We start from the raw sequence: 24276 nt of genomic DNA, 5'->3' as shown, positions 1-24276 counted from the left end.
TGGGCTGGGGTATCCTCTATCCACTCCCCTCATAATAGGGCCCTAACTTACCTTGATGACCACCAGGGGGAGCTGGGGGATCACCCCCGTGCAGCATTCCCAAAGAAGAGCAGGAGAGGCTGAGCCCATGGTGCCACCCCAGGCAGGGCAGACATGCCCAGCACGCTCTGGTCCCCCCCTCCTCCTCTGTGGGCTCTTGACAATTTCTAGGTCCTCCCGGGGCGCAACCATCACTGCCTGCTATTCCAGCTGCAGACGTGAAGTTCAAGGCCCCGGTCTCTGACTCCACAGCTGTGAGACTGAGAGGCCCACTGCCCTGGCCACAGTGGCCAGGCTGCACCAGGGGAGTGCCTGGCTGCCACCTGCCTCACAAGGACATGTTCCAGCCTGCAGGTGGGGCAGCCCCAAGGACAAGGGGACTTCCCTGTGTCCAAGAACCCCCTTCCTGGGCCTCAGTTCACACCTGCTGAAATGCTGAGGGCAGTACCAGGAGGTGCCAGCCCACAGCCCGAAGCAAGGGCTCCATGGGCGTCCGCACACAAGCAGGAGCTACAAAACAGCATGCGCAGCTGGGGACAACACCCTGGCTGGCCGCGCCACTTCCGCTCCAGCTCCTTGCCTGGGAAGGGCAGGAAAGAGGGCCTAAGTGTTTGGTCCCCCGCATCCATGATTTCAGCCTGGCCCAGTGAACTAACAGACAGAAGATCCCCAACCCCCGACCCCAACTCTGGCTTTCTAAATGAATAAAGCCTTTAAGAAAGAGTGCACTGGGCTGGCTGTGAGTGGCAGGGGTCCCAGGGCAACCCTGCAGCCATGTTCATGTGTAGCGCAGCACTTGGGGGTCTGGCTGAGAGGCCAGGGGCTGCAGTAGGAGCCTGGTCACCCACAAACTCCAGGACTTCAGACGTGGGTCTTCTGGGAACCCCAGAAAATGGGACCATTTAAGGCGTTGGCTGGTGGACCTGGAGGGACTGAGTCAAGGATGAGTCCGGAGGCCCTGCTGCCCACGCCCTTCCAACACTAGAGCAGGCCACCGGCTTTAAATAAAGCATTTATTGATTAGTAGAAGCTACAACAGTTTGCGTAGTATTCCCAGTAAGATACAGGGAGGACTAAAGACCCCAAGGCACAGGAGGTGGGGGCATCGTGGGACAATGTCCTCCAGGCACCAGCCATTCCTGTGGGTCTAGAGCCCCAGCCTGGGGGCAGGGCTAGGAGTTACAGGGGGCAGGGCTAGGGCAGGGACCCCCTGGGGCTTGAAGAAGGGCTCCCCAAGCAGGTGTCAAACTCAAGTGGACTTGACCTTCACACTCAGGAAAAGAAGCTGAGGAAGGCACAGTAGGCCAAGCCTCCTTTGACCCCAGGACATTTGCGGAGGGGTCTGGCACCTTCCGGCGAGTCAGAGGCCTGGCATGGCTTATGACCCCCAGTCCTCAGGGGCATCTTAGAGTGCTATGGGCAACTCCCTCAAGCAGGCAGAGTCCCTCAGAGGTGGACAGAAGTCACCCCTACACCCCCAAGTCGTGTGGTCTGCCACAGGTGCAAAAGAGATAGGAACAGAGTGGGGAGGGGCCAGGCTGGGCAGGGAGAGGGGGAGGGGCATGTGCGAGGCTGCTGCTCTAGATCCCCCTCAGGCTCACTCACCCTCCGACAGCCACCCAGAGGCCATCAGGACACTTCCTGCCACAGACAGCACTGCCCGGCCTGCCTCAGCTCAGCTCAGCCCTCCCCCCACCCCACTGCTGCACTCCCTCTGTGAGGCACCCAGGGACCCAGGCCCTGGCCCAGCTCTCCTCAACCTTGAATCTGACCCTGGCCCAGCTGGGACAGTGGAGACAGCAGGGGAGGGAGGGATGGTGTGCCATGGCCCGCCCTCTCCTGCCTGCCAACTGCACAGACTTCCAGATGCTTCTGTCTCCCTCCTCCAGGAAGGATGGTGAGACCCGTGAGGGAGGAGCCGTGGAGTAGGAAGAGGTGTCCTCGGCCGCAGAGCAAGGAGGAAAACCCAAAACCCAGACCCTGCATCCAAGATCATCCCAAAGCGCTAGAGGAGCAGAGAAGGGGCGCCGCACCCTGGAGAGGGGCTGGGGGTGCCCGCCCTGCCTCACCCACAAGGCACAGAGTGGGGCTCCCCTCCCCCGAGCTGCCAGTGCCGCACAGAGGGCGCCCCCATGCCGCCCCAAGGCTATGTCCAACAGAAGTTAGGGGGTCATCAACTTAGAACTCAGTCTGCACCACGGTACTGTCCTCCGTGGTGGTGTGGATAGGGGGACGACTGCCGGGACTGGCCACCTGCTCACCCGTCTCCCGGTCGCTTGGCTTGGGGGGATCAGAGTCCACAGCCTTCCCAGTTGGCAGATGGTCAGGGGGTGAAGGGGGTGGGGAGGAGGCCTCGGGGGCCGCTGTGGGTTGAGGGCTCTCCTGAGCGGGGGCCCCGTTGGGCAGGGGGCTGGCTGGTGGGGGACTCTCAGCCTGCAAATCTCGGGCCAACAGGCCGCGGAGCTCAGTGACACTGTCCGGGGACGCAGGGGTCACTGGCTCAGAGCCAGCCTCGAAGGGCAACCCCGCCTCCTCATCTTGGACCACGGAGACCACCTGCTTGGCACGCCGCCGCTTCTCCGAGAGCGTGGCTGAATCTGGAATGCCATCGGCTCCGGGGCTGCCGCCGCCATCGCCGTACTCCTCACCCCAGTCGATGGGCGCACCCTCAGCCAGCAGGTGCAGGTTGGGATCGCTGTTGTGCATGACCATGCTGTCCCGGTACAGGTTGTGTTTCCTCTGCACCGCGGCCTCCTTCACGGCTGTGGGGTCACAGGCCAGGGGTCAGGGGGCTCTGGTAGCCCCTCCCAAACCCTCCACCCCGCCAAGGGTTATCTGGGATTGGGGTGACTCAGGCCAAGCCTCACCCCTGCACACTGCATGTAGCACCGTGACTTTAAGGTGGTGATGGCCGACCCTGCAGAGTCGAGGACTAGACACAGGGTGCCACCCTCCTGGGGCCACAATAGCTGACCCTGGGCTGATGCCACCTCTGGCTGGTCTGTGGACCCTTGTGTGCCCTCCGCAGCAGCCGCTCTCGGGGGCGGGACCAGAGCTCACCCTGCAGGATGTCCTTCAAGACCGTCTGCAGCACCACCTCCTCATATGTGTTCTCCACCAGGATGAACCGGGCAAAGTCCTCGAAGATCAGCTCCTGGAACCGTGGGAGTTCCTGTCAGGGTATGGGGAGTGGAGAGACGGCAGGTCAGGGCACGGAAACCTGACGTTATAGAGGGAGGGTCTGTGCAACCCCCCAGGTCCCGCCCTTGGGCTCCAGGCTCCTCCCCAGGTCCCGCCCCGGGGCTCCAGGCTCCTCCCCGGCCCCGCCCTGGGCTCCAGGCTCCTCCCCCGGCCCCGCCCTGGGGTGCCAGGCTCCTCCCCAGCCCCGCCCTGGGCTCCAGGCTCCTCCCCGGCCCCGCCCCACAGTGCTCACCGACTTGCAGGTGGGTGCCAGCTTCTTCAGCAGGAAGGGGATGGCAATCTGCAGCAGGGCCTCGCGGAAGAACTTTTTGCGCACCGTGCTGCTGTCATAGTCGTATTTCTGCAGGGGGAGAGGGCACGGGGCGGGGTCTGGGCTCAGCGGGCTCCAGCAGCCCGGGGAACAGGTAGCCTAGCCGTACACGGGGATGCCCAGGCGCAGGTGGTAGTGAGCAGGGACCGGAGGGAGGCAGCGTCTGACCTTGAGCACGCGCTCCAGGATGCGCTGGATGGCCTTGCAGAGCTCCTCCTTGGTGGGCCCCTTGCCCAGCTCTTGGTGCAGGAGGGTCTCGAAGGTGTACACTGCATTGTCCATTTGCTGCAGGGCACAGAATGTGGGGAGGCACATGATGCCCCTGGAGGGACCCCAACCCCTCAGCCCACCCCCAAGCTTGCTAAGGCGGGGGCGCAGAGCTCCCCCTCCTAGAAGAAGGCTGACAAGCCAAACCCTGCAAAATGAGCCTGAATCAGCCTGGTGGGCAGAGGTGCCGTTGTCCTCAGTAGAGAAGGAAGGGCTGGGCTGAGCCGGGGCTGGCGAGGTGAGCATGGTGTGGGGTGGCACCCGGGCTCACCTCTCGCATGTGGATCTGGGCTCGCTGCTTGAACACAGCCGTGCTGGACACGTCGAAGCGCTGCTGCAGCCCGTCCAGCCGCAGCGGCTCCATCTTCTCATAGCAGCTGTGCATTTTCAGGGGGTGGTAGGCCAGCTGCGACAGCTTCTCCATGTACTGTGGGGAGGAGTGCATGCGTGGTGCCCGAGCCCTGGTAGTGCCCGCCTGGGGCAGCCGGCTGCCTGGGGGTCTACCTCTGCACCCCACCTGTCTATCAAATCCTCTTCTATCCCAGCAAGCCTCCGGGTTTGGAAACGAGCAGGTGGCAGCCATCCCCTCCCTGTCCCTTCGCCTCATGCTCCAACCCCCAGCAGCCATTCTCTCTCTGACCACCTGCCTGGGGGCGTTGGCAGCCCAGCCTCACCTCGCCCAGTTTGTCGATACCACCCTCATTGATGACGTTCAGGTTCATGTCCGTGACCTCCTTGAAGAAGACGTCGCGCACCTCGGTGAAGCCCTGGCTCGTGGGCACCATGAGAGCCTCCAGGATGGACGGGATGTAGGGCTGAACGTGATTCCGCACGCACACCTCCGCCTTGGGGAGAATGAAGGCTGCGCCCGGGGCAGCCCCGGCCAGCTCTCAGCTCAGGGCGGCCCAGGCCATCCTTGGCCCCACAATGCATGGCTTGGCTCTGCATCACCCTGTCAGGGGCTCTTGCACCACCCCTGCCCCTTCCAGCCACCCTGTGGGCAGGGGCCATTGGGATGTCCACCCTCAGCCCTGCCCAAGGACTGCTGTTTTGTTCCACAAAATGTCAGCTCCCTGGGTCTCAGTCTGCCACCGGGGACACCGCTAGGGGCGCTGCTGGGAGAGCTGGCAGCCAGGAAGACTGGCCTCAGTGGGGACAGCTGGGGATGGACCCTGGCCTGGAAGAGGTCAGCTCCGAGCTGAACCGCTGTCTGCTGGGGCAACTTGCAGTGCAACAGGACTTGACTCAGGCCTGGGCAGGGCACCCATGGTCATGGAGTTTTCACAGATGGCGACACATAGAGGACCCATGGACAGTGCTGCTGGCCCCCCACTCCCCTGCCGCAGCTGTCCGGGCAAGGCAGAGGCCAGCCTACCTCGGATCTTGCTGGCCAGGTGCTCCTTGGAGGTGATGACCTGGTCCATGTCAGTACGGATGACGGCCTCCATGGCCGGTCGGGCCTGCTGCAGCTTGGCCAGCACGGCCTCGAAGCTTGCCTTGGCCTGCTCGTACACCATGCGGTACACGGCATCCGAGATCTGTGGGCACAGCCAGGATGGCAGTGTCAGGGCTGAGGCTAAGGGTGCTGGGCCACCACCCCCACCCGCACTGGCTCCACTGGGTCCCCTCCAACCTGAATCCATTGCCGCTGCCGCTCCTGCGGTTTCCCCTTCAGCCGTGGGGCGAGCTCCGCCTTCAGCTCAGGACCCAGCTCCTCCAGCACCAGGTTGCTCAGGATCTGGAGTCGGCAGCACATGCAAGGGCTGCAGCTGAGGCACCACCGGCCGGCATAGCCAACCCAGCCACACGAGGCCCCCCACTGCATTCCCTGGGCTTGCCTTGGGCTCGATGTCCCCCATTCCACCCCACCCTCACTGCACCTGCACCTGAGCCCGGGCAGGTCAGTAACTGAACACAGGATCCAGCAGCTCTAACTCCCACCCTGGAGGCCCCCACCTGTCCACTCTGGGCTTAGCCCCACACCTTGCTAACCTGCTGCGCCCACAGCCCCATCCCTGGGCCAGCTGGGGCCTCCCAGCCTTAGGGTGACTTCACAAGCTCCTCCCCGCCCCGCCCCCTCTTTGCCTCACCTGCACCTTGTTCCCACACAGCATCTCCCAGGTGCCGTACAGCTCCTTCGACTGGCGGTACATGCGGATGGCGTCTGTGAATGCAGGACCCTCCACCTTGGAGTCCTCAGGGATGCCTGACCAGGAGAGCAGGGGAGTAAGGGAGCCGGCCACACACCACCCATCCTGCCTGCAGCCTGTACACCAGGACCAGTGAGTCTCCTGGAGTGACAGCTGTGAGGTGAGAATTTACCCTGCCTCATATCCTGCCAGCACTGGAGACCTGCTGCATGGGGAGGGGCTGGGGGACCAGGGGGCCAGGGGACCAGCCCCGGCAGAGATGCCACAGCCACATGGAAAGGTCCTAAGGACAACTGGAAGACACCATTTCCTATCCCTGCTGTAGGGACACTGACTGTAGCTCGCTGGCCGGCAGAAAGGGGGAGGACCCGATGCCCAAGGCGTGGACCCCCAGCCTCAGAGCTGGGCGGGCTGGCAGGCAGGAAGTTGCAACACCCGGCTGGGGAAACGTGGTTGAAGACCATGGAGCTGGGCAGCAGGCGGCTCCCCTGGCCATGTGCCTCTGACCACGATGTCCTCAGAGCCCACAGAAGGGGAACCGGCTGCGTGCACACCCCAGAACCCAGTGCCCACAACACGCTGAGTCACCCACAGAGAAAAAGTCCCTCTCCACACCTGGCTGGCCATAGGCATCCCCGCTGCCAGGCCGCAGGGTGGCTCGGCAGAGGGGGGGTCCCTACACACTCCCAGGAGGGCGTGGCAACCTGATGATGCAGGACATGAAGCCCCTCCCACATCACCCCTGTCCTGCAGAGGGGTAGAAGGTGGAATTTGGGGTCACAGCCTTGGATCTTCGGAACCCCCTTGAGCTGAGCGCTCATCTGTTAAATCTGACCATTCAAAGGGTCCCCTCTGAGCTCTCCACCTCCAACCCCACCTGGGGTAACAGAAAAACTGGGGGTGCCCCCGCCCCTAGACTCATACACTGTGGTGGAGTCCCCAGTTTCCTGGCCCGTGGGAAGCCCCTGGGAGGGAGGCATCTCCTTGCTCCAGCACTCAGGCCTGCCGGTCACCAGTCAGGCTCTGCGACAGGAACTGCCAGAGGGGCCCCAGGCAGGCAGAGCAGGCCTCGACCTCCGCCCCATGCCCCTGCCTCCAAGCCCCGACCGAGGACTTGGCCAGCCTCCTGCCACCCCCAGCTGCTCTGGGAACGCAGGATGTGAGGGGGGCCTGAGCTGAGCTGGCGTCACCCGGCTTGGCGTGCTTCTCCACTCCCCCCCCCCAACTTCCTGGCAGCCCCTGGAATGAGCGATTCCAGGCTCCGCAGATTCCAGGCCCAGGCGGCTGGCAGAAAACTTTCTCACAGTCCTGGGGGCAAAGGAGAGGCTGGGGATGCGGGTGACGGTGCCACCCTGGCCGGGACATGCTCCTGGCCCCACCCACAGCACCCAGGGTTCGGGCTGCCCCCCACCCCAGCCTCCAGCCACGACACAGCTGGGTGTCACCCCACCCCAGGCCAGCTCTCTGGAGCTTGGGTTACACGGGGTTCCACCCTGGATGTCCCCAGCTCTCTCCCACCTGGCCTGAGGTCATCCAGCCTGCCAGGCCAGCTCAGTCCCACCCTGGGAACCTGGAGGGAACATGTGTAGCTGCCAGGGCTGGGGGTGGGGTGGGAGTTGTGGGGGCCCCAGCCACAGCCCCAGGAGAGCTGGGAACAGGAGTCCCTTTGTGGGTGGCAGGGCAGGGCCCAGCTGCAGGTGGCAGGGCAGGGCCCAGCTGCAGGTGGCAGGGCAGGGCCCAAGCTGCAGGCCTGGCTCCTCCTGCCTGGCAACTCCAGAGGGACAGAGGTGACTTCAGGTGGGGCAGGCAGAGCTCTGCCGGGTGTCAAGTCATCCCTCCCCCAAAAAGTGTGCAGCTGGTACCCCCAGGGTGGGGGTGGGGTGAGTGTTCCTCAAGGCCAGATCACCAGGCAGGGTTCCGGGACAGGGCTGTGACCAGCTTGGTAGATAATCCTGAGCCTTGGGGCCACATGAGAGCCCCGGGAGGCCCTGCCCCACCCCAGGACCTGGTGGTGCCACCTCAGTGCCCCTCTTCCTCCGGGGTCCCGACCTCCTTTGCGACTATGGGTGCAGAGCTGTCATCTCCTCGAGGAAGCTGCCACAACTGCCCACCTCCCCAACATGCACGCCTGCAAGGTCCCCAGGGGCACCTGGCCCAGCTGTGACCCACTGCCTCCCCCCACCTCCACGCCCAGCTTGTGATGCATGAAGGTGGGGAACCTGTCTTGCCGCCCGGATCCCAGTCTGCCCTTCGGCAGATAAAAAAGCTTGTGAACAAAGGAGAGAGTGTGTGGGTGCGGGTCACCCTCACCCGCGCATACAAGCAGCGCCCTCCCCCTGCGACTCTTCCACACAGCCCCCCGACACAGGGTGCGTGTGCCCATTTTACAGAGGCACCAGGAGCCACATGGGGTCGCCTGATGTCACACTGGGAGAAGGCAGCAGAATGACAATCATGGTTTTGTGATTCGGGGATGCAGGGCCCAACAATCACACATCTCTGTGAATAATTTCCTCATTTTTTTTTCCTGAGCAACATAAAAGTGTTCCCATCAGGGTGTGCCTTGGGCGTAGTGGGTAAGCCACTACATCCTGGGGTGACACTGTGGCACAGCAAGTCAGGCAGCAAGCGGCTTAACCTGTTACACCGACATTCCCCTGTGGGTGCTGGATCAAATCTCCGCTGCTCCATTCACTTCCTGCTAATGTCCCTGGGAAAGCAAAGATGGCTCAAGAACTTAGAACCCTGCCACCACATGGGAGATGCAGAAGATCCTGGCTTCTTGCTTCAGACTGACCGAGCCCTGGCCATTGCAGCCACTTGGGGAGGTAAGAGAGCTCTTTCTTTCTCTCTTTGTAGTTCTGCCCTTCAGATACACAAATGAATCTTTAAAAAAAGACTTGCATCCCATATTGAAGTCTCTTGGTTTGCGTTTCCGTTTCACTCCCAATTTCTTCTTCCTCTTTTTTCTTTTTTTTTAAAGATTTATTTTTTTATTATTTTTTCATTGGAAAGGCGGATATACAGAGAGGAGAGACAGAGAGGAAGATCTTCCGTCCGATGACTCACTCCCCAAGTGAGCGCAACGGGCCGATACCACGCCGATCCGAAGCCAGGAGCCTCTTCCGGGTCTCCCACGCGGGTGCAGGTTCCCAAAGCTTTGGGCCGTCCTCGACTGCCTTCCCAGGCCACAAGCAGGGAGCTGGAAGGGAAGCGGGGCTGCCGGGACTAGAACCGGCGCCCATATGGGATCCCGGGGGTGCAAGGCGAGGACCTTTAACCACTTGCGCCACCGCGCCGGGCCCCTTCCTCTTTTTTCATATCCTCAAAGGCAACAAGTACTTGGGTCCCTGAACCCACGTGGGAGACCCTGGCCCAATCTTGGCTGTTGCCAGTATTGGTCCTCAAGTAATGGTTTTCATAAAGGAAGAAAATGAAGGTTGAAATCTCAAGGGTGTTTTTTAGAAACCTAGGAAGGACACTGAAACAGCTCATACAGCAGGGTTGCCATGCCGCACTCAGCCACCAAGGGTCACCATTGCACACCTGAGCAGGTGCCACCCACCCCATCGCCTACATCTGCTCCCCACTCACCGTTGTTGCAATGGCGCACACAGTCCTGCAGCACGGCCTGCCACTTGTCCTGCTCAGCTTCCGTCATCATGCAGAAGTAGTAGTGACGGGCATAAGGGTGCCAGAGAATTAGCGGGAACTGGGTGGGGCACTTCAGGATGGGGGCGGTGCCCGATTTGGATGTGATCCCTGGGGAGACAGAGCAGCTGGGCAGGGCCCTTCTTGGCTTCCCTGGGCCAGAAGATGGCAGGGAACCAGCCCCCAGTCCAGCTGAGGGCAAGGCACAAGCCCAGCTGAGTGACCGGGAGTGCCCTGCAGCCTGGCCAAAGAAACCCCAGACTCTGTCCACCGCCCTGTTGGACGAGGCTCTGTCTTCCTACGGCCAGGCATCAGCAAGACAGGTGATAGCTCCTGGGTTCACAAGTCGGTCCCACTTTCTCGAGTTTCCCTTTAAGTTTTAGTTGTGGAGGCCATGTGAGGAGAGAGGCACGTGGGGTGGAGCGGGGGGAGCAAAATAAACACCAAGGAATTTCTCTCTCTATTTCTGCTTTGTCCATGTGGATATCTGAGATCCCACAAGATCACCCCATACTGGGCCGGGACCGGCACTGCAGTTCACAATCTGGAAATAACAGCACAGAGCGGAAGCTGGAGCTGAGCCCCCCAGGAATTCCTGCCTCTACCACCACCATGTGGTCCAAGTCCTATCTGGGGGACACAGCTCCTGCCCCTGGGGTCAGCTGAGAGGCAGACAGTAATCCCATGGGGTCTTCAAGGAGCCTCAACCAGGGAGGGGTAGAAGCAGACCACCTGAGATAACAACTCTTGGCAACTGGGGTAGGGTCACTGGCCTCCCCACCCCCTCCCACTGTGGGAGGTCCTCAAGAGCTCAGGAACAGCAGGGAGTTCAATCCGTGGGCATGCACAGCCTGGTCATGGGGTCAGCACCTGTAGGGCACGGAGGGGGAGGTCCCCACTGTGCACCTGGGCCCAGGGACAGCCCCCTTCGAGAGGGCTCAGGCTGTGCTTGGCACCTGTCCACAGCTCTGGGCCCTACTGCTCTCTTTCCACGAATGCAGGGCATCTTGGCTGGTGGGGGGAGTGGAGCAAGTGAGTCTTTACCTGGTAAGGAATTGCCCACGAGCTCCAGGTACTGGTCCATGGAGGTGAGGATTTTGTAGCCAGCGCTGTTGATGATGGCTCGGGGTGGTACCTGACGTTCATAGGCCTGGAGAGGGATGACAGACACTGTCAAGTCCAAACCATGCCCCCAATTCTGTGATTATATGGGTTGGCAGGAGAAAAGAGAAGGAAGCCAAGAGTCCTGGGGACCAGAAAGGACAGACCCAACAGTGTTAACCCGGGCTCCTGGCTGCTGCCCTGGGATGCTGGGGATAAGATTCCTAAACCTGCTACTTCAGTCCCTGTATCTACAGAACTGCTTAAGGATAAAGCAAGAAAATTCCAGAAAGTGTGTCATCCATTGAGCCCCATTGAGCTGAGTGTCACCAATTGCACAGAATGTTCTCAGCCCAAGGAGTAGACATAGGATGTGAACACAGGCATCGGCCCCCAGGGCCCCCAGGCCCTTTGACCATTGTCCAGAACCTCCACCACCTCCCTAGGGGCTGAGCTCTCCTTTGGAGGAAGATTCCATGCACAGTGGATGTCTAATAGCCCATACAGCTGGGCTGCCATGCCGCTCCTCACCACCAGGTGTCACTGTTCAGGATACTTCCTGCCTGCAGCAGTGATGGGCAAAGTGGTCCTTGACCAACTAGGGTTAGAAGGTGCATTCTTGGCTCCGCCATTAGATTCAAATTCTGGGGTAAACACTGCTGGGATGGTTCCAGGGCATTCCGATGTGAGCCACACCCCGGGGCGCGTGAGGCTGCCCCATGTTAACACAGAAAGATAAGGGATGAAATCTGGTGTCTGCAGCTCCACCAAGAGGGGCTTCCCAGGCCCCAAGATGACAGAAGGTCTTCCACAGTCCCAGCCACACCAGGGAAGAATCGGAGTGGGATGGGGAAGAGGGCTCTGGGTGGGGCCTCACCACTTTGTTCTCGTACAACACCAGCCCATAGTTGTGGGGCACAAGGCTGAAGCGGTTCCGCCATTTCTTGCTGTCCTCCTGGTACTGGAAGAGGTTCCCGGAGAAGATGACCCGCTCTTCCAGCGGCACCTGTGGGTGGGAAGCATCACCCTGAGGAGACATGGCCTGGGGAAAGAGTCGCCACCCCGCCCTGGCCCAGCCAGCAGGACCTGGGCCTCTGAGGCTAGCCTGCATCTCACCTCAAGGACAGATGTAAAGAGTGAGGCACATCCAGGGTATGGGCAGGGCAGAGGTGGGGCCAGGAGGCAGAGCCAGGTTAGGACCAAGGTAACCTGGGGACAGGTCCCCTCCACCCATTCCTGCTACCATTGAGGACTGCCAAGGTCCCAAGCCCCAGTTCTCAGCCTCCCCACCGGGGAATGAAAACAGCAGGAAGGCAGCTGCAAAGTCCCCCAACACCAGCTCCAAGCCAGATCTGGGTAGGGGTGTAGGGGCTGCACCTGCATGCAGGCATGGCTGCTGCTACAGAGCCCTGGCTCATGCTCACAGTGCAGTTCAAGCCTCAGACTCCCTGTAAATTTGTCCATGAATTGGGGTCCCAGGGAGGGTTGGGAGGGCTGTTCCTCTGACCCAGGAACCACCAGGGTCCTGATCACTCAGGAGTCTGTGTGACCATCTCCGGTGTCGCCATGGCCAACCAGGCACAAGCAGGGGCAGTGGCGGAAGCCAGGAGGGTGAATGCCCTGGACAGGAGAACCCCCCTCTTCTTCAGCAAGTCCCAGTGACTCTACACAATGCCTTGGCAAACAAAAACGGGCGGTTGCTGCACCTGCCGGGCAGGCCTAGGCTCTTCCGCCCCCTTCGCCCCCTTCGCCCCCCTCGCCCCCCTCGCCCCCCTCGCCTCCCTCGCCCCCCTTGCCCCCCTTGCCTCCCTTGCCTCCCTTGCTCTGATCTGAGGCTGGAGTCCAGCTCGGGTTCCTTCCAGGCCCACCCTCCCCCAACCCAGAGCCTGCCCTGCCGCCACCAGTTCCCTCCATGCCACTCTTCAAGGGGAAACCCAAAAGTGGAGAGTCCATTGTACTCAAACAATGGGCCCCCGCAGGCAGCTTCCTACAGGGATAAAAATACTTCCAGGGAAAAAAAATTGTGTTTCCCCCTCCCTTCCCCAGACTTGCGGTCTATCTTTAGACCACTCACCCCAGTGCTCCCCTCCGCTGTCTGGTCTAGAAAGAGCCAATCGAGCTCTGTCCACACCCAGGGCGATTTCACCCAGCCTCTGCCTCTGGGCTGCGGCCAGCTCTCTGTTTAGGGCAGGAGCCCCAGGACCCTGGGAACTTGGGCCCAGCCCTGATTCTTCACTTCCACCCAGGCTACCCCAGACGGGGATCACTCGTACACAGGCTGCTGGCTTCAGACCTTCTAACAAAGGTAGATACAGTGGCTCAACAGACTAACTGTCCACCTGTCAGTGCTGGCATCCTATATGGGTGCTAATTCTAGTCCTGCCTGCTTCAGTTCCAATAAAAAAAAAAGAAATATTTAAAAAGAAAAAAGGCTTTCCAGTGGTTTCTAGCCACTTTCGGACTTTCAGATTGGAAGGTCTGCAGGAAGTTGTGTGGGACCTAGTGGCCCAGGATTTTTTTTATGTTACTTATTTATGTATTTGAAAGGCAGGGAGTCAGTGACATCTTCCATCCACTGGTTCATTCCCCAGACGCCTGCAACAGGCAGGGCCAGCAGCCAAGAACTCAATGTGGGGAGGTGGAGACCCAAGACATTGAACTATCCCCCACTGCCTCCCCAGGTGTACACTAGCAGGCAACTGGAATCAGAACCAGAACGCAAACCAGGGCCTCGAATCTGGGGTGCAGACAGCCTGAGCTGCCCTGTTATGATAAGGTTGTGATTTCCTTGGAAGACCAGCTTCTTGCGTGGCAAAATGGGACCCAAGGCCCCCCATTGGTGGGGAGCCTGGGCAATTGCGTTTCCCCCTCTAGGCCTGTGCGCCCGCCAGGAGATGCGGGCCAGGGGTCAGGACAGCATCCTGCCCACAAGAGCTGCTGGCGACGTAAGTTGCAGGAAGATTTCCTCTCTGCTCCCCCAGGACGGGCCAGAGCCTCCCTCCACCTTCCTCCACCTCCCTCCGCCTCCCTCCGCCTCCCTCCGCACCACACAGCTCCAGGCACCTGTGCACCTGCTGGAAAAGTGGCTAGAAGCCAGGAAAAGAGACTTTGCCTCAGACACTAAGCCTGCAGGCAAAGGGGCGTATGATGCCCTGGGTGGGGCCCCCCACCCCATATAACCTCAATACTGCCTCTGCTCAGCAGCCTGAGGAAGGGGGGGAAGCCCAACCAGCCTCAGACTTGAGTCCAGACTCACCCTGGGCAAACTGAAATCACAGGGGTTCACACGTGCCATGCCCTGTTATCTCTCTTCCCCTGCCCCCGTAAACAACGGTCAGGTCCTCAGCTGAGACGGTTTCATCACAGACCCGGGGAGGAAGGGGTCTGTGCTCACCCCAGCCCTCTCCTGCCTGTCACTGCCTCACTGGTCGCAGCCCTCGCTGCTCTACCTCCTCCAGCCCATGACAGTGCCTCTCACTGGAAGCCCATGGGACAGACAGACAGGTGTAGTGAGGGGATGTCCTCGAGGGGTCTGAGGTTACCCAGCAGGTCAGGATCACACCTTGCCTCAGTGGTCCCACCAGCTGTCCTGTCCACACCCCACTTTCCCTCGCGCTTAACCACCTAGGGGCCTCCATTGTCAGAGGTGGAGACTGAGCCCAGAGGCCCAGTCAACAACAGCTCAGCCAAACTCCCAGCTCCTAATGGCATCCAACCTCAGAACCCCTGACTCACATCTGGCAGGACCACAAGGCAGAGGGGGCGGGGCCTGGGGTGGGGCTTAGAAATCTCAGCCCCACTGAGTGGCACAGCCCCCAGCAAGGGGCGGCCAGGAGGAAGGTCCACCCACCAGCTCTAGTCCTGGGGTCATCCCACTTCGCACTTCTGAGGTGTTCCATGGGGCACCACCCTACCTCCCAGTCACCCCTTCTTTTGCCAGCTCTCTAGACAGCACGGCACTGAGAGGGACCCACATGGACCGTCCCTCAGGGACACAAGAGGACCTGGGCTATGAAAACCAAGCGGGTGGGGAGCACTCTGTGCCACCACAACCACAGGAAACTGAGGCCCAGAGAACAGACAGCAGAGTCCCCCCACCCTCCTGTTGCCCCTCATCACCCTGGGCACCCCTCACCTTGCGCCAGAGCAGCTGGGCCTGCGGTGGGCCTGTGCCTTCGATCTCGTGGCGCATGCTGTTGAAGAGCGCCACGCCATACTGGTCCTCGTAGAAGCGGAGGAACTCGCTCACCACCTTCTCGGTCCTCTCTGCAAGGCAAGCACAGACAGTGAGGGTGGGAGGGCAGGAGGGCGGCAAGGGTCGCGAGACGCCCCCAGGTGTCTGGCCCCCCACAGACCAGGATCCCTGCAGGTGCTATGGCTCATGCACAGCAGCTGGGCCCGAGACACCCACACAGGCCTTGCTGGGGACCAGGTGACCCACGTTTTGCTTTGCTTTAAGATTTATTTATTTTTATTGGAAAGGCAAATATATAAAAAAAAGAGAGGAGAGACAAAGATCTTCCACCTACTGGCTCATTCCTCAAATGGCCACAACAGCCAGAGCCAAGCTGATCCAAAGCCAAGGACCCTCTTCTGGGTCTCCTACACGGGTGCAGGTTCCCAAGGCTTTGGGCTGTCCTTGACTGCTTTCCCAAGCCATAAGCCAGGAGCTAAATGGGAAGTGGAGCAGCCAAGACATGGACCAGTGCTCATATGGGATCCTGGAGCGTACCAGGGAGGAGCCTTAGCTTTTAGGGAAGCCAGGGGCTGGAGTTCTGGCTCTAGCTCCTGACCCCAGTGCCCTTGCTCATGGAGACCCTGGGATGCAGCAGCAGGGATGGGTGACCATGATGCAGCTGCCCACGTGGGAGGGCAGGGTGGGTCCAGCCCACCTTTGACCTGGGGCCCGGATTCCACCCAGACCCCAAGAACTGGGCATCCCTGTAATGGCTGCCAGGTTCCCAACACCTGGTCCCTTCTCTAAGCCCTGCCCCGTCTGAGCTCAGTCCCTGGTACCACAATGGCTCTGTGAGGAAGGGGCTGAACTGTTTCCACTTTGCACAGGAGGAGCCCCAGAAACGTTCAACCACTGGCCCAAAGCCACAGTAGGCAGTGACCCTGCCATGCAATCCTGGAGCTAAGCCAGGAGGAGGCAGCTGGGGAAGAAGCTGAGAGAGAGCAACTTGACCTTCTGGGTCAAGTCACCCTCTGGAGCCGACCCACCCCTACAGATCCTGGCCCTGCTGGGGAAGCCGCCGCCCTGAAAGGAGGTCTTTCTGGATTCTGGTGGGGAGGGACAAGAGGAAGGGAAAACAAATAAGGAATTTGCTTGAATGCCTGGTTTTTAAAACCACACACAGCCAGCACTTTCCCAGGGCCTGAGGGTGGGGGCGGGTAAAGGGTGTGGATTGTTTAGAAAAATGGTGAGGCTGGTTGGGGTGGAGAGGCAGGGGGGATGGGAAAAGAGATGGGGATGGCAGCCAACAGACAGTGCTACAAACGGTCAAGGTCCCTGGTGCTGATGCAGCATCGGGCCAGGGTTACACACAGGACCCCCTACACCTGTGGAGCCAGCGCCACTATTGTCCCATTTCATGGATGAAACCCTAAAGGGACCCAGGGTCCCTCAGGCGGCAGGAAGGGCAGGCCCAGACGTGGACCTGCCCACGAGTGGAGGGCTTCAGACCCCAGCCCACCCGGGTATCTAGTCCGAGCTCTCAGCTCACAGCCTGCGGGTGGAGGCTCAGCAGTCAAATCCAGGAGGCCTAGAGCGGTTGGATGAGAAGGACCCCAGGACTGAGCTGGGATGGGTCCAGAAGGACAAGGCCAGCCAGAGGCCCCCCACTATCCCAGCCAGGAGTGTCTCCAAGGCCAGGGTTTGGCAGGACCATGGGCTGGGAGACAGCCACCAAAGCCCTAAAAAGGGGAGAACCAGAGAAATAGGGCTGGGGTCCCTGAGCGGGGTGTGAGCAGGCCTCAGGGGCCAGGTTGGGAACCAGGAGAGCCAAGCCGAGCAGCCGCAGCCCAAGGAGAGTCTCAATCCTGATCCATCCTGTTGGGGTGGGCACAGGGTACTCAGGCACTCAGGGGTGCCCAGGGAAGAAGTCATTGACACAGACCAGAGAGGGGCCGGGCAGTACCTCACTTCTTTCACAGAGAGGAACCAGAGACAGCCAGTGGCATGTCCTGCACCGGAGACAGCAGGCAGACACAGGCCCAGTTCACCCAGTCGCCATCACAGACAAGCCTTTGCCAGCCAATGCACAGAGCTGGATCCACTTTCAGACGTAACGCTGTGCAAGCTGAAATCCCAGCACCAGACAGGCACAGTGTACGGTCCTGGGTACCCAGCCTTCCGCACTGGGGCTGGCGTCAGGACTGGCTCTCTTGACAGCGCGAGCACCGGGGGACAGGAGGGGCATCCTTCAGGGGGTAGGGACTAAAGACGGGCATAGGCCATGGGTTCTAACACATTGCCCAGGGACATCACAGGTTGGCTGGGAGGAACCGCCATGCTGAATACGAGATCACCCCAAAACACAGGGACAAGGACTCGGGATACAGCTGTGGAGGGGGTGCAGCCCAAAGGACTCACAAAGCGGAAGCCAGACCGGGTCACCTGGGACTTGCCAGGAGAAGACCTGGGTGGGCACCACGGCCTCGGAGGAAGGGAAGGAGGGGAGTGGAGCCAGACCTCACTGCCACCAGTGCACCTGCTGAAGCCAGCCCCTCCCCGTGCTGCTCAGTCCCCACTGTCCCCACCCCTGGCCGCTCTGTCTGCGTCCAGGAACTGAGAGACACTGCAGTGGCTCAGCCAGCCACAGAGATGCAGGGGTGGGACCGTGGCAGGGTGTGTGCTGGCCATGCCCTCCACATCTTGCCATCCACCCCTCCCCACGCTGACTCAGCTCCCAGAGTTGTTGGATGGGCCTGTGGCAGCCTCCGGGACCAGACCTCCAAGAGTCCCAGCTCTGCAGGCGGCTGGCTGGCTGGCTAGCTGGCAGCTGCCCAGTTCCCCATCTGTAAAATGGGCCTTGCAACACCTACCCCCCAGGGCTTGCTACAGGATGTGGGCAGCCTGCAGTCAGCCCAGGGCCCCCCATGAATCACGGCCTGTTAACAATGGTGGCTAAGAGACTTGGAACGCTGCACCAGCAGGTGTAATTTTTATAGTTTGCAAAACCCCAATAAAGTTGTGTTTTGTTGTTGTTGTTGTTGTGTGTTCATCTGCACAGTGTGTGTGTGTGTGTGTGTGTGTGTGTGTGTGTGTGTGTGTGTGAAGAACCAGAAGGAAAGTCAACAATGAAATAATAATGCGTAGATCTTTACTGGAAAGATATTGAGGCATGCCCATTGGGTGGGAGAGCTTGCACAGGCAAGGGAGGGGGTGGGGTGGAAAAGCAGGGCAGGGTGCGTGCGCACACATGTGCTATTCCGTGTAGAGGGACACAGATGCATGTAGGCAAGGCAGAACATGTGTATGTGTCCCCAGACACGGCCACCGAGACCTGTGTGTAACAGCCCACAGGAGTCTAACAGCTGATTACTCCTATTGTACAGATGAGAAAACAGGGGTTCGGAGAGAGGGGGCTTCAAACTCCTTTTACACTCAAGCCTGCATGAATCCCCCACTGGCCCAGCACTACCACTACTTGGCTTTTGGCCCCTCTGCTGGGGTCCCTGTCCGGTCCCAAGAAGCAGCTGAAGCTGGTTTACTACCCCATTCCACAGATGGGCAAAACGGAGGCTCAGAAAAGCCAAACTGTTTTTCAAAGGTCTGTGAGCGGCAAGGGGCAGGAGCAGCACTGAGTCGGGCATCTCCCCAACACCTCCGTTTTCCTACCTCTGAGGTGGGTGGGTGGGCGGAGCCCTGTCCACTCAGCTGACCTAACATCTCAACGGCCATCTCCTCAACACTACCACGGCCCCGGGAGCTGCCCGGCATGCTGACCTCGGCGTCTCCCCTAACTGCTGGTTGCTGAGTCAGCTCTAGCCGGGGGCCACCACAGCCAGCTCAGCCGGACAGAGCGTGGCAGGTGAGGTGCAGGGATGAGAGATGACCCACACCCCGTCCAGCAGGTGCAGAGGTATGCAGGCTGCTGTGCAGGTCTCAGCTCTGCCATCTACCAGCTACGTGGCTTAGGCCACGGCCCCTGCTCACTCCGAGCCTCGGGTCCCCCTGCCAATAGGCTCATGGGAAGTGTCCCCAAACATCAGTGAGTTCCAGTGTACAACGCAGCCTGGAAGGAAGAGGCTCATCACAAATGGGGGACCCCTAGAAAGTGGGGAGCACCCCCAGGAGCAGCACACACTTAGCCCAGGCTGCCGGAAGAGGGTTAATCTCTTCTGATGCTCCCAACTGACAAGTTCATGGTCATACTATTTCCTGTGCAGATACGAGGGTGCATGTGAGGCCTGGGCGGGGGGCATGGTGTGCTGAGATTCCCCAGAGTCTTGGGGGGCTCAGGAATAGGGCCATAGGCCCACTGTGCACATGGGGAAACAGGCCTCAAGACAGGCTTGCACGGCAGAAGTGAAGGGAGGATTTAGAACAGAATGTTCTAGAGTCTAGAACACCAAGAGCCCAGCCCATAAAACTGATGCCCCGGCCCATCAACTATTATCCCAGCTCCCAATGGATGACCCAGGAGCCCAAGCTGGAATCCTGGTTCCCCACCGACAATAGCAGCAAGACAAAGAAGCCGCCTGACCCACCACCATGCCAATAGCTCTGTACCAACCACAGGCCCCTTGCAGTCCTTCCCAAGGGCGCTGCGCCAGAGCTGGGCCTGGCCTGGCTGGTCCCTCCAGTGGGCTCCAGAGCCACACCTTACCCTCCAGGCCAGGCCCAGTTTCAGGGTTTCAGACCGGGGAGGTTTGCAGACTGAAACCAAACAGGTGGCAGTGCTCCATGGGGTGGGGTGGGGTGGAGCAAGCTCAGAACCTGCCTGCCCAGTTCCCAGAGCCAGAGCTTAGGGAGCAGGTTGGGAGGGGGGGCACCAAACCTGACCCCCACCCCCAGAACCCAGGAGACAAGAGCCATAGGCTCAATGCACCCCGTGTTCTGGGCTTGTCCAAACATCACCATCTCCAGCATCTGCCTGAGACAGGGAGAATAGGAGGTCTGGGAGTGGGGGGGCGGGGCAAAGGACAACACTCTCCTAGGGTCACACAGAGCACCCCAACAGGGCTGGGCTAGCAGTCAGGCCCCCATGCCTCACCAGTACCTACCAGCTCAGCCTCCCAGTATTGCTGCCAATCCATGACAACCGTGGCTATGCACGCCCAACCCAACTTCACACCATAATGGTGATATCTTATTCCCTAAGGCCCAGAGAGGCCGAGTGACTCCCCTGGGGATGTGCCGCTTGTGAATAGCATGGATTCAGCACAGTCTAACAGAGGACCAAGGTCTGGCCAGGTTGACCCCACACCCACCTTTGGGGACAGGTCCTGCAAGCCCTGGAGGTGGCCTCCATTGGAAAGGCTGACACCCGGGGCTCAGGCTTGGAACCTGTAATCAGGCTGCAGGGGGAGGGGTAATGACAGGCCACACCATCAGCAGAAGGGACTGGCAGCCCATGGGTGAGCAGAGTGGGACACAGTGAGAGAGTCCACAGAGCTGGGGACAGGGGAAGACAGGCCAGCTACCCCACCCGTGCAGGCAATTCAGAAAGGCACTGGAGAGGGCAAGGGGATGGCCCAGGGAGACGGCTTAGCACTCTTGTGTGGTCACGCCAGGTCCTGGATCCCAGCTTCAGGGCCAGAGGAGAGTAAGGCCTAGTTGGTTCCTGCCCCCTCCTCAGCCATGCCCTGCACCAAACAGGATGGGAATGGCAGGGGTGGGGATGTTTGTAGCAGCCCAGGGGCCAGTCTGAGGCTGGGGGAACTCAAACAGCCTCCACCACCGGCTGCTGGCCCTGGGCTGACACCTGCTCAGCCTCGACACGAGTGTCAGCTACAACCTCAGACTCCTAAGCGGAAGCAGCCTGGAGTTTCCTGCTCCATGGACCTCCTGGGGAGGGGCATCCCAGGCCTTAGGTCGAGGCAAAATCCCTTGGCCTGCTCCCAGGATGCTAGGGTCTCAGCCAGGGTGCTCCCAGAGCCGAACTCCCCTCCCTTCTTGGTCTTCCCTCGTCTGCTGGGCACTCACCTCGACTACCCACTCAGCTGGCCCTTCCTGTGGAAAGTCTCCAGGTTGGGGGTGGGAGAGTATCCCTCTTTCCCCCCTCCCCCCTTTCTTGTCTGACTCCTCTAGGTCCAAGGTGCAAGGCCTGATACCCAAGGAGGCAGGCGAAGGAAAGCCCAGAGCCCCAGGCCTGAGGCAGTGATCTCCAGCCCAGGCCACGGTGGCCGGATGTCACCGCTCCACCAAGCAATAAATCTTGCAGGGCCCTGTGGTTCCACACTCCAGCCAGGAAGGCTGGCGCACCTGCTCAGGAGACTCGGCTGGGTCCTGGGGAGGAGGGGAAGGCACAGGCTCTCTCGCCCAAGGAGACAGCAGGTGCAGCGCCGCCCTCCCTGCTAGCCTTAGGACCCTGAAGGGGCTCTGCCGGGCACCCTGGACCTGAAGCCAGTCATTAACCAGGAAAATCTTCTCCCATAAACACAAGCACGGGCAGAAAGCCAGGGCTGACCCAACAGGCACCTGACAGGTGCATGCCTCTCCGTGCCAGGGCTGGATAGCTGGACAGAGAGAGGCAGAACAGCTCAGCTGCCAGGGGCAGCAGGTTCACGTGTGGGCTGCGTGTGGGGCAGCTCCACGGCTTGACACCGAATCCGGGTCTGGAGGTAGGCAAGGTTTGCCCCTTTTAAGGAAACAGGATTATGATGCAAGTGGCTGTCCAAGATCAAATAGGGGTCAGACAGCTGGAACCCAAGATGGGGCTTGAACCTGGGATGCTGGCACATGGTACTGAGGACCATGCACAGGTGAAGTACCCTGAAAAGATCTTAGCAGGCTCAGGGGTGGAGGGGTCCCTGGCACACTGCAGCCCCCAACAAGTGGCCCTGGATCGAACCCAGGAGCCTGGTATCACTCCCCTTCCCTTCCCATTACTTTGGCCATGTCCTACCCACACCAGGCATCTCTGCCCACCATGCTGGCCCTGTGCCACGCCCTATACCTGGGACACCCTAACATCCCCCATTCAAAATCTCAAACTAGTGGCTAAAGTCCTCACCTTGCATGTGCCAGAATCCCATATGGGCACTAGTTCATATCCCGGTAACCCTGCTTCCCATCCAGCTCCCTGCTTGTGTAAAGCAGAGAGAGAATAGACCAAAGCCTTGGAACCCTGCACCAGCCTGGGAGACCCAGAGGGTCCAGGCTCCTGGTTTTGGATCAGCTCAGCTCTGGCCATTGCGACCCCTTGGCGAGTGAATCAGCAGATGGAAGATCTTCTCTGTCTCTCCTTCTCTCTGTAAATCTGCCTTTTCAATAAAAATAGATAAATCTTTTGAAAGATAATAAAGTTTAAAAATAAATCTCAATCAGATTTGCCAGGCCACAATCCCTCACCACCTCTCCATCACACAATTCAGCCATGTCCTCCAAGCATGAGCTACAGCAGGTGCCAGTCTAGGACCAGCTCCTGCGCTGGCTCAGATAAGCCTTGCACCTCTTCACCCTTTCCTGGTGCTTACTCCACTGGATGGATGAGGATTCTGGTGTTACAGAGGTTGAGTGACTTGTCCAACATCACACAGGGAAGAACAAAACCAAAGAATGAGCCCTGAGGATGCTTTTGTCCCTGCTGAGAACAAGAAGGGAGATGCCATCAGCCAAGTCTGCTGGGACATCCCTGGCTTGCCTTGTGTCACCGCATCCTGGTACCCAGCACAGCACTGGGCTCGGGAGAAGAGGGTGGGTTTCCCATAGGGGCAGGTGGGAGCTAGAGCCAAGTTCCAAGCAAGAAACAAATCCTAACCTTACAATGGCTTTCCTGGGCCTCAGTTTCCTCATCTTGCTAGGGTATAACGTCATGATGTCCCCAGCTCACACGGCGGCTGGGGGAGGGCTCAGGTGGGCCTAGTAGCTCCCACAGCTGGATGCCATTTCCACCTTAACATGTCCACCACATGTGCCAGGAACAGACTGGACCTGGGAGATCCAGCCTGAGCTCTCCTGTGGACAGACTGGGAAACTGAGGCAGCAGGCCGTAGGAGGAGGTTGCCCAGGGTCCCATCCCCTGAGAGTGGCCCAAAAGACAAAGAAAGAGGCCAGGGAGACTTTCATTCCCAGAGGAAGAGGTCCCCAGGGTCATTTCCTGGAAGCTCTACCCCCAGGACCCCACCCTGGCCCTCGCCCTGGTGATCCCCGTCTTAATTCCCTCTTCCTCCAACCCTGGCTCCACCCACTCACCCTGTGGTCTGCAGCACAGCCCCAGCACCCAGCTCCTGCCTGGCTGGGGTGAGTGCTCTGAAACAGGTGCAGACTGACCCACTCACCAGAAAGGACCTTGGCCAGCCCCAGCCACCATCAGGCGCCTCCAGGGGCCTGGGCAGCAATGGAGCAGCAGACAAGCTGGCCAAATGTCCCCAAAAAGGCTGACCAGGGACAAAGTCGAGAAGAGTGGCTCACAAAGCTGCCTTTAAATGGCTTCTCATGAGCCAATATTTAACCAGGACTCAGCAACGACAGGTCTGAGGCATGAAGCAGCACCCCCCCTTTCAGGAGGTGGAGGCCCAGCAAAACACTCCCCCAAGAAAGCCTGAAGACCCACCCACCGCTGCCCATTGGAAGGAAATGATGTCCATCTTGAATCAGATAGCAGGAAACAAAAGCCCTTTGCCCTCCCGCCCAGCAGCAGCCTGCAGCTGGGGAATGCTCTGGGCACGCAGGCCACACGCACCCTCCCTCTGAGGAACGTGGACACCCCCAGCAGCATTCACCCAGGACAGGACGGGCCTCCCCACACCCACCAGGGGCCGGGCGTCATGACACACCTGCCATGCGCATAAGCTATGTTTTCAGGCTAAGCTCCTGCACTGTCACACCCATGACCATCAGAGCCACCAGAAGGGATCATCAAAGGCAGCCTGGGGAACTCTGGAGCTGCAAGATGGCAGGCCAGCACCCTGTCCTGCACCTGCATGTACCAGCTCCACCCTCACCCATTCCACAGGCCAGCCATCGCCCCCCGCTTGGAGCCCTGGGGACAATCCCACAGCCACTCTCTCCAGGACTGGGCATCACGCCAGACACAGAGAAGGAGGCCGAGCCATGGCAGCATCCCCTGGGAGACCAGAACTACCACCTCCAAACCTGCAGGTGTCCCAGGCGCTAATACTAAACAGCTTACACATGTCCTCCTGCGCGCATAAAATCCAGCCTATATTGCATGTCATTCGCAAGATGGAGTAGATGTGAAGGAATTAAGTTGTTCAAGAAAAAAGGTCTGTAAATGTTTGGCACTGATGTAACTTTTTTTCAAATACTTCCAAACCAGCATCTGCTGAACCCATGCATGTAGGACTGGTGGACTTGGGGGCCCAACCATAAGTAAACAGATACCACCCACTATCCCCCACTTACCCACCCCATTCATACTCCTT

General features: G+C 59.8%; 1 protein-coding gene across 2 annotated transcripts in view; it reads right to left on the bottom strand.

The window, feature by feature from the left end:
• Window positions 1-1038: 1038 nt before the first annotated feature.
• Window positions 1039-24276, bottom strand: part of NIBAN2 (niban apoptosis regulator 2) — a 46752-nt gene continuing 23514 nt past the window's right edge. Inside the window, exons 4-16 of one of the 2 annotated variants that reach the window (XM_041004290.1) lie at window positions 14855-14983; window positions 11597-11725; window positions 10663-10768; window positions 9562-9729; window positions 5908-6023; window positions 5451-5555; window positions 5193-5355; window positions 4492-4679; window positions 4089-4244; window positions 3719-3835; window positions 3473-3580; window positions 3100-3211; window positions 1039-2801 (exon numbers count right to left, since the gene is read on the bottom strand). In XM_041004290.1, the coding sequence (XP_040860224.1) occupies window positions 2218-2801; window positions 3100-3211; window positions 3473-3580; window positions 3719-3835; window positions 4089-4244; window positions 4492-4679; window positions 5193-5355; window positions 5451-5555; window positions 5908-6023; window positions 9562-9729; window positions 10663-10768; window positions 11597-11725; window positions 14855-14983 (2181 nt within the window). In that variant the 3' untranslated portion in view covers window positions 1039-2217. Of the gene's footprint in view, window positions 2802-3099; window positions 3212-3472; window positions 3581-3718; window positions 3836-4088; window positions 4245-4491; window positions 4680-5192; window positions 5356-5450; window positions 5556-5907; window positions 6024-9561; window positions 9730-10662; window positions 10769-11596; window positions 11726-14854; window positions 14986-24276 lie in introns of both variants that reach the window. The other variant, XM_041004289.1, reaches the window with a different exon arrangement.

Source organism: Ochotona curzoniae, unplaced genomic scaffold, assembly GCF_017591425.1.
Source record: "Ochotona curzoniae isolate NIBS_2020 unplaced genomic scaffold, NIBS_Ocur_1.0 scaffold_3208, whole genome shotgun sequence".
Taxonomy (NCBI): Eukaryota; Metazoa; Chordata; class Mammalia; order Lagomorpha; family Ochotonidae; genus Ochotona; species Ochotona curzoniae.
The sequence above is the reverse complement of the archived record's forward strand: the minus strand, read 5'-3'. Positions and strand labels throughout refer to the sequence as shown.